At 40.2% G+C, this 18,791-nt stretch overlaps 1 protein-coding gene across 1 annotated transcript in view; it reads left to right on the forward strand.

Moving 5' to 3' along the window:
- Positions 1-18,791, forward strand: part of CLCA1 (chloride channel accessory 1) — a gene marked incomplete at both ends in the record, with an annotated part of 37,255 nt that overhangs the window by 12,361 nt on the left and 6,103 nt on the right. The window contains 5 exons of the mRNA XM_079697443.1: positions 10,371-10,589; positions 11,149-11,376; positions 14,625-14,799; positions 16,618-16,724; positions 18,548-18,763. Coding sequence (XP_079553569.1) covers positions 10,371-10,589; positions 11,149-11,376; positions 14,625-14,799; positions 16,618-16,724; positions 18,548-18,763 — 945 coding nt within the window. The remainder of the gene's footprint in view (positions 1-10,370; positions 10,590-11,148; positions 11,377-14,624; positions 14,800-16,617; positions 16,725-18,547; positions 18,764-18,791) is intronic.

The following is an 18,791-nucleotide window of genomic DNA, read 5'->3' on the forward strand; positions in this document are numbered from 1 at the left end:
GTTGTTAACTAAAATTTTCTATCTTTTTAAGAGTGTTGGTGCCTTTCGGGAGTTTGTACATAGTTTTAATAGCTTTAAGTAGTTTTAAAATACAGATCTTCCTCCCGCCCATTGTAAGTTGAAAATATCTCAAGTTGAAAATGCATTTACTATACCTCACCGACGAAACATCATAGCTTAGCCTAGCCTGCCTTACACGTGCTCAGAACACTTACATTAGTTTTTAATTGGGTAAAATCATCTAACACAGAGTCTATTGCATAATAAAGTGTGCAATATGTCATGTAATTTATTAAATACTGTACAGAAGTGAAAAACAGAATGGTTGTGAGGATATTGGTTATTTACCCTCATGATCCTGTGGTTGACTAGAAGCTATGTTCGGCTCGTTGCCGATAGCCAGCATCATCAGAGAGTATCATACTGCGTACCACTAGCCCAGGAAAAGATCAAAATTCAAAATTCGAGGTATGGTTTCTATTGAATGTGCACTGCTTTTGCACCACAATAAAGTCAAAAAAAATCATAAGTTGAACCATTGTAAGATGGAGACTGAATTTCTCAATGATTTTTTTTTTTTTTTTTTGCGGTATGCGGGCCTCTCACTGTTGTGGTCCCTCCCGTTGCGAAGCACAGGCTCCGGACACACAGGCCCAGTGGCCATGGCTCACAGGCCCAGCTGCACTGTGGCACGTGGGATACTCCTGGACTGGGGCACGAACCCGTGTCCCTTGAATCGGCAGGCGGACTCTCAACCACTGTGCCACCAGGGAAGCCCTCAATGATTTTTTAAATGACCAACTGGTCATAAAATAAACTTGACAAATTACCTTTATTAATGTCAAACATATACATCAGCAAATTTGCACAAACTAAGATAAATGAATCAGTTAATATGCTTTAGTAGGGAGCGCCTCTTATCTTCCAGTCTCTTTCATAAAATTATGTTTTCCTTTCAGAGTAAGAGCGAAGTAACTTGCAAGACTCTGTCTATAACACTATAGCATAATTTTAAAAAATGTGATACATCGTGGTTCTCTAGGTCCATCCTTCAGTCTGGCTTTGCAGTCTATTTCCAGGATAATTCAGAAGCTTCCGAGAGGGGAACCAGATTTTTTTTTAACATCTTTATTGGAGTATAATTGCTTTACAGTGGTGTGTTAGTTTCTGCTTTATAACAAAGTGAAAAGTGAATCAACTATACATATACATATATCCCCATATCTCCACCCTCTTACATCTCCCTCCCACCCTCCCTATCCCACCCCTCTAGGTGGTCACAAAGCACCTAGCTGATCTCCCTGTGCTATGTGGCTGCTTCACATAGCTATTTATTTTAGATTTGGTAGTATATATATGTCCATGCCACTCTCCCACTTCGTCCCAGCTTACCCTTCCCCCTCCCCGTGTCCTCAAGTCCATTCTTTACATCTGTGTCTTTATTCCTGTCCTGCCCCTAGGTTCTTAAGAACAATTTTTTTTATTCCATATATATGTGTTAGCATACGGTATTTGTTTTTCTCCTTCTGATTTACTTCACTCTGTATGACAGACTCTAGATCCATCCACCTCAGTACAAATAACTCAATTTCGGTTCTTTTTATGGCTGAGTAATATTCCATTGTATATATGTGCCACATCTTCTTTATCCATTCATCTGTCGATGGACAATTAGGTTGCTTCCATGTCCTGGTTATTGTAAATAGAGCTGCAGTGAACATTGTGGTACATGACTCTTTTTGAATTATGGTTTTCTCTGGGCATGTGCCCAGTAGTGGGAATGCTGGGTCGTGTGGTAGTTCAATTTTTAGTTTTTAAAGGAACCTCCATACTGTTTTTCATAGTGGCTGTATCAATTTACATTCCCACCAACAGTGCAAGAGGGTTCCCTTTTCTCCACACCCTCTCTAGCATGTATTATTTGTAGACTTCTTGATGATGGCCATTCTGACTGGTGTGAGGTGATACCTCATTGTAGTTTTGATTTGCATTTCTCTAATAATTAGTGATGTTGAGCGTTCTTTCATGTGTTTGTTGGAAATCTGTATATCTTCTTTGGAGAAATGTCTGTTTAAGTCTTCTGCCCATTTTTGGATTGGATTTTTTCATTTTTTGATTTTGAGCTGCATGAGCTGCTTGTAAATTTTGGAGATTAATCCTTTGTCAGTTGCATCGTTTGCAAATATTTTCTCCCATTCTGAGGGCTGCCTTTTCATCTTGTTTATGGTTTCTTTTGCTGTGCAAAAGCTTTGAAGTTTCATTAGGTCCCATTTGTTTATTTTTGCTTTTATTTCCATTTCTATAGGAGGTGGGTAAGGATCTTGCTGTGATTTATGTCAAAGAGTGTTCTTTCTATGTTTTCCTCTAAGAGTTTTATAGTGTCTGGCCTTACATTTAGGTCTTTAATCCATTTTGAGTTTATTTTTGTGTATGGTGTCAGGGAGTGTTCTAATTTCATTCTTTTACATGTAGCTGTCCAGTTTTTCCGTCACCACTTATTGAAGAGGCTGTCTTTTCTCCATTGTATTTTCTTGCCTCCTTTATCAAAAATAAGGTGACCATGTGGGTGGGGGTTTATCTCTGGGCTTTCTATCCTGTTCCATTGATCTATATTTCTGTTTTTGTGCCAGTACCATAGTGTCATGATTACTGTAGCTTTGTAATACAGTCTGAAGTCCGGGAGCCTGATTCCTCCAGCTCCGTTTTTCTTTCTCAAGATTGCTTTGGCTATTCAGGGTCTTTTGTATTTCCATACAAATTGTAAAATTTTTTGTTCTAATTCTGTGAAAAATTCCATTGGTAATTTTATAGGGATTGCACTGAATCTGTAGATTGCTTTGTGTAGTAGAGTCATTTTCACAATGTTGATTCTTCCAATCCAAGAACATGGTATATCTCTCCATCTGTTTGTATCATTTTAACTTCCTTCATCAGTGTCTTATAGTTTTCTGCATACAGGTCTTTTGTCTCCTTAGGAAGGTTTATTCCTAGGTATTTTATTCTTTCTGTTGCAATGGTAAATGGGAGTGTTTTTTTAATTTCTCTTTCAGATTTTTCATCATTAGTGTATAGAAATGCAAGAGATTTCTGTGCATTAGTTTTGTATCCTGCTACTTTACCAAATACATTGATTAGCACTAGTAGTTTTCTGGTAGCATCTTTAGGGTTCTCTATGTATAGTATCATGTCATCTGCAAACAGAGAGAGCTTTACTTCTCCTTTTCTGATTTGGATTCCTTTTATTTCCTTTTCTTCTCTGATTGCCGGGGCTAAAACTTCCAAAACTATGTTGAATAATAGTGGTGAGAGTGGACACCTTGTCTTGTTCCTGATCTTAGAGGAAATGGTTTCAGGTTTTCACCATTGAGACCGATGTTGGCTGTGGGTTTATCATATATGGCCTTTATTATGTTGAGGTAAGTTCCCTCTATGCCTACTTTCTGGAGGGTTTTTGCCATAAATGGGTATTGAATTTTGTCAAAAGCTTTTTCTGCATCTATTGAGATGAACAGATGGTTTTTCTCCTTCCATTTGGTAATATGGTTTATCACATTGATTGATTTGCATATATTGAAGAATCCTTGCATTCCTGGGATAAACCCCACTTGATCATGGTGTATGATCCTTTTAATGTGCTGTTGGATTCTGTTTGCTAGTATTTTGTTGAGGGTTTTTGCACCTATGTTCATCAGTGATATTGGTCTGTAGTTTTCTTCTTTTGTGACATCATTGTCTGGTTTTGGTATCAGGGTGATGGTGGCCTCGTAGAATGAGTTTGGGAGTGTTCCTTCCTCTGCTATATTTTAGAAGAGTTTGAGAAGGATACGTGTTAGCTCTTCTCTAAATGTTTTATAGAATTCGCCTGTGAAGCCATCTGCTCCTGGGCTTTTGTTTGTTGGAAGATTTTAATCACAGTCTCAATTTCAGTGCTTGTGATTGGACTGTTTATATTTCTATTTCTTCCTGGTTCAGTCTCAGAAGGTTGTGCTTTTCTAAGAATTTGTCCATTTCTTACCGGTTGTCCATTTTATTGGCATATATTTGCTTGTAGTAATCTCTCATGATCCTTCGTATTTCTTCAGTGTCAGTTGTTACTTTTCCTTTTTCATTTCTAATTCTATTAATTTGAGTCTTCTCCCTTTTTTTTCTTGATGAGTCTGGCTAATGGTTTATCAATTTTGTTTATCTTCTCAAAGAACAAGCTTATAGTTTTATTGATCTTTGCCATTGTTTACTTCATTTCTTTTTTATTTATTTCTGACATGATCTTTATGATTTCTTTCCTTCTGCTAACTTTGGGGTTTTTTTGTTGTCCTTTCTCTAATTGCTTTAGTTGTAAGTTTAGGTTGTTTATTTGAGATGTTTCTTGTTTCTTGACGTAGGAGTGTATTGCTATAAACTTCCCTCTTAGAACTGCTTTTGCTGCGTCCCACAGGTTTTGGGTTGTCGTGTTTTCATTGTCACTTGTTTCTAAGTATTTTTTGATTCCCTGTTTGATTTCCTCAGTGATCTCTTGGTTATTTAGTAGTGTATTGTTTAGTCTCTTTGTGTTTGCATTTTTTACAGATTTTTTCCTGCAATCGATATCTAGTCTCATAGCGTTGTGGTTGGAAAAGATACTTGATATGATTTTAATATTCTTAAATTTTCCAAGGTTTGTGACCCAAAATATGATCTACCCTGCAAAATATTCCATGAGCACAAGAGAAGAAAGTGTATTCTGTTGTTTTTGGATGGTATATCTTATAAATATCAATTAAGTCCACCTTGTTTAATGTATCATTTGAAGATTGTGTTTCCTTATTTATTTTCATTTCGGATGATCTGTCCATTGGTGAAAGTGGTGTACTACAGTCCCCTACTATGATTGTGTTACTGTCAATTTCCCTTTTATGGCTGTTAGCATTTGCCTTATGTATTGAGGTGCTCCTATTTTGGGTGCATAAATATTTACAATTGTTATATCTTCTCCTTGGATTGATCCCTTGATCATTATGTAGTGTCTTTCTTTGTCTCTTGTGATAGTCTTAATTTTAAGGTCTGTGTTGTCTGATATGAGAATTGCTATTCCAGCTTTCTTTTTTTCCATTTGCATGTAATATCTTTTTCCATCCCCTCAGTTTCAGTCTGTATGTGTCCCTACGTCTGAAGTGGGTCTCTTGTAGACAGCATATATGCAGGTCTTGTTTTTGTATCCATTCAGCCAGTCTATGTCTTTTGGTTGGAACATTTAATCCATTTACATTCAAGGTAATTATCAGTACGTGTGTTCCTATTACCATTTTCTTAATTGTTTTTGTTGGTCTTTTTCTTCTCTTGTTTTCCTGCCTAGAGAAGTTCCTTTAGCATTTGTTTTGGAGCTGGCTTGGTGGTGCTGAATTCTCTTAGCTTTTGCTTGTCTGTAAAGATTAAATTTCTCCATCTAATCTGAATAGATCCTTGCTGGGTAGAGTAATCTTGGTTGTAGGATTTTCCGTTTCATCACTTTAAATAGGTCCTGCCACTCCTTTCTCGCTTGCAGAGTTTCTGCTAAAGATCAACTGTTAACCTTATGGGGATTCCCTTGTATTTTATTTGTTGTTTTTCCCTTGCTACTTTTAATATGTTTTCTTTGTATTTAATTTTTTGTAGTTTGATTAATATGTGTCTTGGTGCATTTCTCCTTGGATTTATCCTGTATGGGACTTTCTACATTTCCTGGACTTGATTGAGTATTTCCTTTCCCATATTAGGGAAGTTTTCAACTATAATCTCTTCAAATATTTTCTCAGTCCCTTTCTTTTCTTCTTATTCTTCTGAGGCCCCTATAATTCGAATGTTGTTGTGTTTAATGTTGTGCCAGAGGTCTCTGAGACTGTCCTCAATTCTTTTCATTCTTTTTTCTTTTTTCTGCTCTGTTCTTTCTTTACTCTATTTTATCTTCCAGGTCACTTATCTGTTCCTCTGCCTCAGTTATTCTTCTATTGATTCCTTCTAGAGAATTTTTAATTTCATTTATTGTGTTGTTCATCATTGTTTGTTTGCTGTTTAGTTCTTCTAGGTCCTTGTTAAATGTTTCTTGTATTTTCTCCATTCTATTTCCAAGATTTTGGATCCCCTTTACTATCATTACCCTGAATTCTTTTTCAGGTAGACTGCCTATTTCCTCTTCATTTGTTTGGTCTGGTGAATTTTTACCTTGCTCCTTCATCTGCTGTGTGTTTTTCTGTCTTCTCATTTTGCTTAACTTACTGTGTTTGGGTTCTCCTTTTTCAGTCTGCAGGTTCGTAGTTCCTGGTGTTTTTGGTGTTTGCCTCCAGTGGCTAAGGTTTGTTCAGTGGATTGTGTAGGCTTCCTGGTGGAGGGGACTAGTGCCTGTGTTCTGGTGGATGAGGCTGGATCTTGTGCTGCTGGTGGGCAGGATCACATCCTGTGGTGTGTTTTGTGGTGTCTGTGACCTTATTATGATTTTACGCGGCCTCTCTGCTAATGGGTGGGGTTGTGTTCCTGTCTTGCTAGTTGTTTGGCATAGGGTGTCCAGCACTGTAGTTTGCTGGTCGTTGAGTGGAGCTGGGTCTTAGCGTTGAGATGGAGATCTCTGGGAGAGCTTTCGCTGTTTGATGTTACATGGAGCCAGGAGGTTTCTGGTGGGCAAATGTTCTGAACTCGGCTCTGCCACCTCACAGACACATGTCTGACACCCAGCCAGAGCATCTAGCTCCTGTGAGCCACATGGCTCAGAAGAAAAGGGAGAAGAAAGAAAGAAAGAAAGAGAGAAAAAGAAATAAGTAAAATGAAGTTATTAAAATAAAAAAATTTTTTTAATTATGAAAAATAAAGAAATTTAAAAATATAAAAAAAGAATGAAAGAAAGAAGAGAGCCACGAAACCAAAAACAAATCCGCCAATGACAACAAGTGCTAAAAACTATACAAAAACAAACAAACAAACAAAAAACAGACAGAGAGAACCCTAGAACAAATGGTAAAAGCAAAGCTATACAGACAAAATCACAGAAGCATACACATACACACTCAGAAGAGAAAAAGAAAAAAATATATATCTATATATTAAAAAAGGAAGAGAGCAACCAAATCAAACAAATCTACCAATGATAATAAACTATAAATACTAAACTAAGATAAACATAAAACCAGAAACAAATTAGATGCAGAAGCAAACCCTAAGTCTACAGTTGCTCCCAAAATCCACTGCATCAATTTTGGAATGATTTATTGCCTATTCCGGTATTCCAGAGATGCAGGGTACATCAAGTTGATTGTGGAGATTTAATCCACTGCTCCTGAGGCTGTTGGGAGAATTTTCCCTTTCTCTTCTTCGTTCTCACAGCTCCTGGGCTTCAGCTTTGGTTTAGGCCCTGCCTCTGTGTGTAGGTCGCTGGAGGGCATCTGTTCTTCGCCCAGACAGGAGATGGTTAAAGTAGTGGCTGATTAGGGGGCTCTGGCTCACTCAGGCCGGGGGTGGGGGGAAGGGTACAGAATGCAGCACGAGCCTGCGGCGGCAGAGGCCAGCATGATGTTGCAACAGCTTGAGGCACGCCATGTGTTCTTCTGGGGAAGTTGTCCCTAGATCATGGGACCCTGGCAGTGGTAGGCTGCACAGCCTCCTGGGAGGGGAGGTGTGGATACTGACCTGTGCTTGCACACAGGCTTCTTGATGTCTGTAGCAGCAGCCTTAGCGTTTCATGCTTGTCTCTGGGGTCCGCGCTGATAGCCGTGGCTTGTGCCCGTCTCTGGAGCTCGTTTAGGCAGTGCTCCAAATCCCCTCTCCTCGCACACCCTGAAACAATGGTCTCTTGCATCTTAGGCAGGTCCAAAGTTGTTCCTGGACTCCTTCCTGGTTAGCTGAAGCTGGAGCCTCAGCTCCCAGCCCTCACCTGCCCCGGTGGGTGAGCAGACAAGCCACTCGGGCTGGTGAGTGCTGGTCGGCACCGATCCTCTGTGCGGGAATCTCTCCACTTTGCCCTCCACACCCCTGTTGCTGCGCTCTCCTCCGTAGCTCCAAAGCTTCCCCCCTCCGCCACCCACAGTCTCCGCCCTCTAGGGGGCTTCCTGGTGTGTGGAAACTTTTCCTCCTTCACAGCTCCCTCCCAGAGGTGTAGATCCTGTCCCTATTCTGTTATCTCTGGGGTTTTGTTTGTTTGTTTGTTTGTGTTGCCCTACCCAGGTACGTGAGGAGTTTCTTGCCTTTTGGGAAGGCTGAGGTCTTCTGCCAGCGTTCAGTAGGTGTTCTGTAGGAGTTGTTCCACATGTAGATGTATTTCTGATGTATCTGTGGGGAGGAAGTTGATCTCTGCGTCTTAATCCTCTGCCATCTTGAAGGTCTCTCTGAGATTGTTTTAAATTAACCAGTTTAATTTCATGCACAGTCATGTTTGGGAGCCTCTGCTTGGGGTTTACACAAAAGTTTTCCAGGTTCCCTTCCTAAAAAGTAGCTATAATGATAATACGGAAACACTACCAAAACAATCTGAAAAATGCAAATAAAGAGAAAAATAAGTGTTTTACAGCTAATGATTACTTTCTGAATTACTTGACTCCCAGATATTTAGGATTTTTTTTTTTTTTTTCGGTACGCGGGCCTTTCACTGTTGTGGCCTCTCTCGTTGCGGAGCACAGGCTCCGGACGCGCAGGCTCAGCGGCCATGGCTCACGGGCCCAGCCGCTCCACGGCATGTGGGATCTTCCTGGACCGGGGCACGAACCCGTGTCCCCTAGCATCGGCAGGCAGACTCTCAACCACTGCGCCACCAGGGAAGCCCGATATTTAGAATTTTTAATTGAATGATAATACTGTAAAATCACCGAGAGGAGGAGCTAGGTTATACCTTCTTTGTATACTGTGCCTCTTTTTTAAATCTCCCAAATGCTAGGGATATAAACTTAAGAAAGGGGAAGACACTATCATTTATTGGCTGTGTTAGTATTGTCCTTATTGCATACGTTCTCATATAATTCTTGCATAACAACTACTGCCATTTTGTAGATTTAAAGAAACACTGACATACAGATTGGTAAAGGTTACTAAAACAACAACAAACATATTGAGCTTTTTTTGTCTATCAGACATAGGGCTAAGTTTTGAGGAAGCAAATTTAATGAGTCAGGGTTCTGTCATAGATGGATTTTCATCCCAATAAGTACACTACAATGTTAAAGGAGCCTTATTGAAATTTCTTATAGGGTCTGTGAGGCCACAAGGTTGAGTGGAAATTCTTTAGGGGAAGGGTATGAAATGGGAAAACATTTTGAAAATAACCTTTTGGCTGAAACATGAAGGTAGAGTTCACAATGCAGAAGACAGAGGAAGAGCTCCTTGACAAAGTGGGAATCATGAGCAAAGACACAGAGATATAAAACAGTCTGGCAAGTTTGAGCACGTATAGGCTACAGTGGGGGAAATTAGAGACTTGGAATGCACAGCCAGAGCAAAGATTGCGAGTAAAGTGAAAATCCAAATCATGGAGATTGCTATTAGCTATGTGAAGTAGTCTGGATTGTAGTGTGTGAGCAATGATGAGCCACAGAAGGATCTTAAGTACAGGAATAAGAAGGAATATGTACCTGGCAGCTGTGGAGTGGACCAATTAAAGAGGGAGCAAGATGGAAAAGTCAGATAATCTGAGGGAGGGACCATTAGGGCTTGAATGATGGAGATTCCATTGGTAAAGGAGAAAAGATGATGAACTGGAGAGAGAGAGAGAGAAATGTATTGATCTTATTATTTCATAGACGGAAGAAGGTAGGAAAACTCTCAGTTTCCTATTTATGTGACTGAATAGATAGTGGTGACACCAAGTTATGAAATACTTGGTGATGGGGAGGAGCAGAGTCAGAGGAAAGGTGATGAGTTCAATTATGAAAACCTGAAGTTTAAGGATCCTATGGGACATCCAAGTGGATTTCGGAGAGAGCTGGAATGTTGAGTGTTGAAAGTTGGAACGCAAGGTGTTTGTAAGTCAGTGGGAAGTAAGGAAGTGAGCAGGAAGTAAAAGGATGGAGAGAGAAAATGGTACCAGGAGAGAAATGTTGAGATGTAGGTGGCTTAAAGATAGTGGCAATTGCTTAAAATGGCAAATTTGAGAAGTAGGAGGGAAGCCAAGAGCAGGTAAATAGATGATTGCTGAGGAGCACTAAAAGTCCACTGAGGTCAAAGACTTGTTTTGAGATAGAAACTCTGAATTATCTCTATGATTTTCCCAGCAGTGCTCTGCAGTGATTGTGGGATTGAGCCAAGGTTATGGGGTAACAAGGCAGTCTGGGCAGGGGGGCACATAAATGTAAATCTGCATTTAAAATATTTTAATCAAATTATTAAAGATTTTAACAAGTAGTTTACTGTTATCTATATCATTTTATTGACAATTTCAGGTGGTTGAATTCTGTACAGAAAAAAACCACAATAAAAAAGCCCCAAACCAGCAAAACGAAAAATGCAATCTCCGAAGCACATGGGAAGTGATCCAAGATTCGGAGGACTTTAAGAAAACCACTCCTATGACAACACAGCCACCCAAGCCCACCTTCTCATTGTTGCAGATTGGACAAAGAATTGTGTGTTTAGTCCTTGATAAGTCTGGAAGCATGACGGTATGTTCATTGAGTCTTGGCTTCTGGATGGTAGTGTCACATTTGTATATGATATGATCTGGACCACAACTTGGAGCTGGCTGGGAATAAACACAACCCCAAGGGTCAGAACAGTTACAGGAAAAACATTTCCATCAGAATTGCCCACCACCTCAACTTTATTCAACAAAAATTCAACATCAAGTGTCTCATTTGCCAAATTAATTTAGCCTTCAATTTGTGAGCAAAGATCTGATGAATTATATAGAATTAACATTTTTTATGTTTCACTGACCGTATGTATGTTTATAGAACTATCACTAGAGTATTGAACTAATGATTGAACTAAAGCCAAATTCGGCTTTATCTTTTAGGGCTATTTATACAAAATAATCCTATCCAAAGATACTACTAAATATAAAGGAGAAATTTTCCTCCATAGAAGGATATGCCTTGAGTAAGCTTATTGTCATTTACTCTACATTGAGGCAGCCATTTCCAAATTCCCTCTAGCTTGTTCTGTTTTTAGTCTGCCCATCTAAACCCAACCTGACTGCTTTTCTTCTGCTTCTCCATTCAGATTGGTGACCGCCTTAAACGACTGAATCAAGCAGGCAAACTTTTCCTTCTGCAGACGGTTGAGCAAGGGTCCTGGGTTGGGATGGTGACATTTGACAGTGCTGCCTATGTAAAAAGTGAACTTGTACAGATAAACAGTGCCACTGAAAGAGAAACACTTACCAGAAGCTTACCCACAGCGGCATCAGGAGGAACGTCCATCTGCTCTGGGATTCAATCAGCATTTACTGTGAGACAAGTTGCCCTATCATAGTTTGCCAATGTTTACAATTTATGTCTCCTAAGAAATTCCCCTTTCCAGTGTTTCCATGCATGCCTAGTGTCTAGTTGAATTAGACAACCAATTGCAGAGCAACGGTTCAAATGATGCAACAACATAGGCCCCCAAAGCTATTGTTAACTAATTCATTCATGCTTTTGTGTTTTTCTGCATCTGTGTATTCATGCTTTTCTGCATGCATTTGAAACATTCGTGGTGTTACTTCTACATGCCGGGCACTGTGATACGCATTAAGAATACCACGAGGGCCAAACATACTACACCTGTTATCGTGGAGCTTATAATCTTAGTGGGGGGAGATTCATTAACTACATAGTCACATAAATAAGTGTATAATCATACACTAATGACTGCTATGAAGAAAGGTACACAGGGATCTAAGAGGTTATCTTCTATGAAGAAAAAAGTGAACTCTGAGTTATGGTTAAATATTGAGGTAGATTAACATTCCAAACTTCTGGGTATACAGGACCTCCTTTTTGGGAAAAAAGGGTTTATTTATTGAAATAGGAGGCCTTAGGAACTGTAACTCTAATTGTATTGGGGGTGTATCCAAAGATCCCATCTGATCATCCAATCATGTCATCCCTCTACTTAGACATCAATCTCTCCCCATTTTCAACAAAACTAAGTAAAATTTCTCTAATATTTAAGTTCTTTTATAATATAGCCCCTACCTACCTTTCCAGGCTCAAGTACTCAGGAGTCTCTCCCAGGTATTCTATGTTTAAGCAAATTAGATCCCCTGCCCTTGCCAGCCAGCTTCCACACCTTTGCCAGGCCACCTCCCCATCTAGAGTAATTTCTCCTCCCTCCTTTGTACCTCAAATCACACTCATTCTTCACACATCATCATAGACACTACTACTTATTGACATCTTTCCTGATCGTTTCAACTGTATAGAGTTCCTCCTTCTGAATCCTAAGAACTTTTTTCTATTTTTTTAAACATCTCTTATGACTTTTGACTCTTCTGTCTTATTTCCTGTCATGTTCTTTGCTCAAACAAAACTTCTTCAGAGATAGGAATTACCTTTTAACTTCCCAGTTGCTGGCACAATATCTTTTCTATAGGAGGTTCTCAAAAAAAATTAAATTGAGTTCTTTGATTACACCTGATGCTTAAATGCTCCAAATATAGAATAGAATATTCTATATTTATTTAGAGGCTATTTAGATCCATGAAATAAAGAATAAGAGGCTGAAGGAAGCTGGCTAGTCTAAGGTCTCAGAATCTAGGCAGTGTCTTGGGAAAGTCTGCCGTCTGTCTGCTTGGGGCGTAACACATCAATGGGGCTGTTCCTGATTTCCAAGCAGCAGCAGGAACATTTAGTTTTCAGCTCACACTGTTTCATGTTGACAGCAGACTCAACAATTCCCTTATGCAGTCTGTCCCTCTGGCCCTTTTTTTCCGCTTTGAAGGTCAGTTCCCTAAAAGTGGTTTTTATTGTGTATGCAGTCAGCTGCAAAACCCTTCTCCAGATGCCTGTGTGCACTTGGGTTCTCTTGCTTCTGCCATTCACCCATGCTTTGATTAAAGAAGCAAGTAAGGGAGGGAAACTGACATGTCGTACTAAACTCCTGCTATACAAAACCTGAGGGGAATGACTAATGCCAGATGGCCTGGTGGTGAAGAGGGAACTTCTGGTTCTGTATTTTCCACTCCGATGGTGTGAGAGAGTATGTGAGGAACACAGTTGGAAATTAGATGCTCCTCATGTCCAACAGAGCCCGGGTATGGGGTGGGAGGAGCTTGTGTGTGACTTCAGGGTGACAAGGTAAAGGGCCTTGGATCCTGCACTGTCTCAATTTCCCCACTAGTCCCTGGGGCAGGACCCTGGTCAGGTCTGGCAGGGGTATCCGTTGAGCTGTGGCCATTGGGCTTTGCTTGTTTTCTTAGCTTGATCACGGCCCATTGGTCTTCCCCAACTGACTCACCACACTCTAGCTCTCACTGTTGGAGCAGATCCCTGAGCACCCCCATGTCCTGCATCCAATCCTTGGGAGGCTGTACACCCCTCAGCCTCTATGGCAAGATAAACTATCTTCTTGCCTGCCAACTCTCAAGTCAGCTGCCATCCATTTCCCGTATGGATACATGGAGATTTCTGCATGTTTTCCATGACACATAGCAGCGATGGGGAATGGGACAAGGGAATCCAAATTGAGCCCTTTCTCTGGCCTCTCAGGCCCTGCAGCTTGGTCAGATTGAGGCTACAGCCACAGTTGACAGCCTCCTGGGCTCCAGAATTCTTCACACGGCAGCAATCACAGTTCTGCTCTCTTCCCTTGTGGGGCAGCCCCCTCTCAAAAGAAGTGGGGTGGAAGTCTCCTCTGATCTCAGCTTCCCTTTCAACCTACTTAAGAGAGCCTTCCCTTCCTGAGAGTCTGGTCCCGAGAGGGGAGTTACTTAGGTTTGATTACTTGTTTCCTCTATTTCTGGGTCTCCCTTCCACTCTTTTTAAGGGAAGAGTAAACTCTTGCCTTCCTCTTCATAAACATTATTATTTTATCTAATTTTCCTTTTATCATAATCTTATCCAACATTGGCATAAGGCGTATGCTCTCTATACCATGTAAAAAGCTATAAACTGTGTCTCCCAGGAATAGTTGGGACATAGGTGTCATAGGACAACTAGGAACTGGGGATTAATAGGAACAAAATGTTTTGCTTTAATCAGAGGGATATTAAAATTTTTAATAACTCATGTGATCTGGGGACTGACCAATCAGAACCAAGGCCAGCCATAAACAGCTTATGGTAAGACTGGTGAATATCACACAAGCTAAAATCTGCCCCAAGTCTAATATTATTATAGTAATATATTAGTCCTCAGTATTATCCCCATTAAGTGAGGGTAGTTTCTGAAGGCATCTGGGAACCTCTGAAAGCCTGTCAAGGAGAGATCATGTGAAAGAAACTAGAAAAACCTTCTTTTCTGCTTAGTGCTGTCCATCCCTGGAACTGCCCTGCATCCCACCTTATTGAGCCTTCTCTGCAACAGGTTAACCAAGAGAAAAGACCATGTCAAGTTCCATGGTCTTGTATCATTGCAAGACAGATAGATATTTGACCATTCCTAGACACTTTTGTTTATTCCCTCTGGAATTTCTCTTCTCATTCCCTTTAATTGCAGTTTTCCCAAACACTTTGGCTACCCTGAGTATGACATCTCATGCCTGAATTATGTCCTTAGGTGATTAGGAAGAAATACGCAACAGATGGATCTGAAATTGTGTTACTGACCGATGGGGAGGACAACACTATAAGCTTATGCTTTAATGAGGTGAAACAAAGTGGAGTCATCATCCATACAGTCGCCCTAGGGCCGTCTGCAGCAAAGGAACTAGAGGAGCTGTCTAAAATGACAGGTGAAGGATGACCTGCTAAGTCCTACTGTATTTTCTCTTCCACTGGACTGTGAGCTCCAGTGCACTGGGGAGTAGGGGAAGGGTGGGATAGGGAGAGATGGGCTTATCTTATTGACTAACTAGCTGCACTTACCACAAATGACTTTTAGAACTGACTCCACTCATTTATTTTAAAGCCTTGGTTCTAGGATTAGGGCAGTCTGGAGAAGATGGGACCAGCACAGCACCCTAGGGAGAACTTGGGACTCTCTTCCCAGACACTTTATAAGGATTGGTAAGAATCTAATCAGTTAGCCAGGAACCACTCACTTCCAGTTGGCAGCTGGCCAAGAGACCCAGGGGACACAGACGACAAGCCACTAACTATATAATCCTATGATACAAGTGCTCTATTAGTAATAGAGGGTAAAATGAGTACAAAGAAGGGAGCCTAGACTTTATCTGGGGAAGAAGGAGTGTACAGGAAGGTGACACCTGAATTGGGGCTTGAACAAGAAATAGCAGGGGAAGGGCAAAGGGCCTGCTGAACCAAACAGAAGGTCACTTTGAAAATATAGAATATAATGCAGTTTCTTTGTAAAACATTCATATATTATGCTTCTACCTTCCATACACATACAGTTAAAATATATCCCATCTGAACCTGGTTTCTTCAGCAGAGTGGGTTTTTATTTTTTTTAATTTTTTAAAAATTAGAGCCAGCATTATGGGTATCAATTATTATGCTGAGTTGCCATCTAAGCCAGATAAAATGACAGGACTGTTTGCTCCTAATACTACCTGTCTTAGGCTGGGTTTCCTAGAAGCAGAGCCTGAGAAAAGGATTTAAGTGCATGTGATTTATAGAGGGAGAGCTCTCAGGAGAAAGGGAGAGTAGGGAGTAAGATCAGGCAGGGGAAGAAGCTAAGCACAGATGTGAAATTAGAGGCTAGCTGAAGCCTAGCGCCACAGGGGGCTCTGGATCGGGAATTGCATCACAGATTTGGTACAATATTGAAAGAGAAGGCTGACCTTTTGTACCACTGTGTCCATCAGTCAGTGGTTATAGACTGTCAGGGCAGAGCAGGGGTAAGGGGGCATGTTATGTCTTTAGCTAGGGTGGCCCCATTAGGTAAAGAAATTTTCTTGAATAGGAGGCAGCTATATGCCATTAATCTAACACTTAGAGCAGCTAGTGAGAGATGCAGTAGCCTAGATAAGGGGATCTGGGTGAAATACCAGTAGGATGACCAAAATACTCTCCTTAGATTTTGGATGTCATTAACAGTTTAAAAGTGCTTTCATATCAACTATCTCAGTTACACCTATTCTAAATAGCTCAAGACTACATGGCCTTGTATATCATCTCCTGTTTACTACACATAATACTTTTCTATAACTGTCCTCTGTCAGTTGTTATTTCTTACTGTTGTAACATACACATCTTTTCTGATTTAGGAGAAAACTTGAAAGTCAAGCTTGCTAAGATTATGTCTAAAATAAGAATAAATCAATACACTTGCAGTAAGGCTTAATGACTCATGAAAGTGCATGACCTTTAAAACACGAGATTTATATTACTAGTTTTGGTCTGTCGGAGGTTCTTGACTGTTTTGCAGAGAGCTGAAGTGGCCAAATGACTATGCTGCTGAAGTTATTATTTAACAGGATTAAAAGTTAGTATCAGCTTCTGAGTTAATCTGGACACATATTTAATGTTAATCTATTAGTACTTTAATAAAACAGTATAATATGTATTTTGTTATCTTAACAATATCTAAAACATTGCAAATACTTGCTTTCTAGAAAATAACTTCTGATAATGTAATTGCATTTTAGGAGGTTTACAGACATATGCTTCAGATGAGGTTCAGAACAATGGCCTCATGGATGCTTTTGGGGCCCTTTCATCAGGAAACGGAGCTGTCTCCCAGCGTTCCATTCAGGTCAGAGTTCTTCCTCCTTGGTTTTTCATGTTTATAAATAACCATAGCCAAGATGGGGAGTTTAATGGTTAAAAGTTTTAAGTTCTACATTCTTCTAGTAATGAATTAAAATTAAAATAGACATTTCAGCCTGATATTAGACATTATTCCTAAAATGCAACACTATTCATTTAAACAAGGCAATTAGTGTTTCTTGTTTGGAAACAATACTAAGTGACTTCCTCTTAGAAACCACCAACATAAAATATAGTGGGTCCAGGACTTCTTTTTTAACATCTGTTAACAAGCACCCATAGCAATATAATTGGCTCAGAATTTTCTTCAGAGTAGATCATCTCAGTATAAATTTTCTGGGACAACTGTTCAGGGACTACTTAGTCTATTTTTCCATTACCTCAAATCCCTGATATTTGCCAAGATTTTCATATAATGGATGGAAAGTGATTTGTACTGTGAAAAGCCCATGTTGTCAGTCCAGACACCTGGATCCTGTTCATGGGTCTGCCATTAACTGTGACCACGGGCAAAGAACTTTACTTCTCTGAGCTTCAGCTTCTCAGCCAGAGATGAATCAGAAAACTTCTACAGGCCCTTCTGCTTCTAAAATTTCAAGAAAACTAAATTTTCTTTCAAAACTCTTGGGACAATAAAAAAAGGACAAATATATTTTTTAATGCTCTTCTCTAATGGTTGTAAAAGTTATTCACATGAATCTTTAAACTAGAGAGAATGAACAATCAGCACCACACTTGTGTAAGTTGTAACTTTTATTGTGAATAAAAGTAAAGGGGGCTTCCCTGGTGGCGCAGTGGTTGAGAGTCCGCCTGCCGATGCAGGGGACACGGGTTTGTGCCCTGGTCCGGGAGGATCCCACATGCCGCCGAGCGGCTGGGCCCGTGAGCCATGGCCGCTGAGCCTGTGCGTCCGGAGCCTGTGCTCCGCAACGAGAGAGGCCACAACAGTGAAAGGCCCGCGTACCGAAAAAAAAAAAAATCCTAAATATCTGGGAGTCAAGTAATTCAGAAAGTAATCATTAGCTGTAAAACACTTATTTTTCTCTTTATTTGCATTTTTCAGATTGTTTTGGTAGTGTTTCCGTATTATCATTATAGCTACTTTTTAGGAAGGGAACCTGGAAAACTTTTGTGTAAACCCCAAGCAGAGGCTCCCAAACATGAATCAGCCTTGGCCATTGATTTATTTCATTTATCTTCACAAGGACTTCAGTAATAATTGACCCACGAATTAGTTATTTGCAATTCAAACAATCCATATGTGGGCGAAAATAAGTCCTAGTTAGTCTCCTTAAGGGTTTATAGTCTAGTAGTGAGATGAGCTGTGTACACCAGTAGGTATAAAGCAAAACACAAATGTGAGGACATCAAAGGATTGATAGAAACAAGATTTTATGGGAGATCAAAGGAGAGAGAGATTATTCTCCACAGTGAGATGGACATCAGAGAAAGCTTCATGGAGAAAGTGACTTTTGAATTGAATTTTGAAGGGTAGGTAAGGCTTAGACAAATGGACATGAATGTATAGACTTCCAGGAAAAGCAGAGAGTATGATAGTCAGAGAGTCAGGGATTCATGAGGATCATATGGGGAAGTGGTCTGGTTTGGATATAGAAATCAATATTATGGAAGCTAAGGCTAGAAAAGTAATTTAAAATTGGATCATAATAGGCCCTAAATATCAAACCAAGGACTCAGGCATCACTGAAGGCTTTTTAATGGGATGACTGAGAGTTGGAGACAGAATGGAAGAGACTGTGTGATGGGAGTTGTATTCTCCAGAAAGTAAAGGGTTGTTTTTCTTAACAGCTTGAGAGCAGGGGATTAACCCTCCAGAACAGTCAGTGGTTGAATGGCACGGTGATTGTGGACAGTACTGTGGGGAAAGACACTTTGTTTCTCATCACCTGGACAACTGACACACCCCAAATCCTTCTCTGGGATCCCAGTGGTAAGAAACAAGATGGCTTTTTAGTGGACACACACATCAAAATGGCCTACCTCCAAATCCCAGGCATTGCCAAGGTATGGACTCATCTTTTTTTCCTTTTCA

The sequence above is a fragment of the Hyperoodon ampullatus genome (assembly GCF_949752795.1).
Source record: "Hyperoodon ampullatus genome assembly, chromosome: 2".
Classification (NCBI taxonomy): domain Eukaryota; kingdom Metazoa; phylum Chordata; class Mammalia; order Artiodactyla; family Ziphiidae; genus Hyperoodon; species Hyperoodon ampullatus.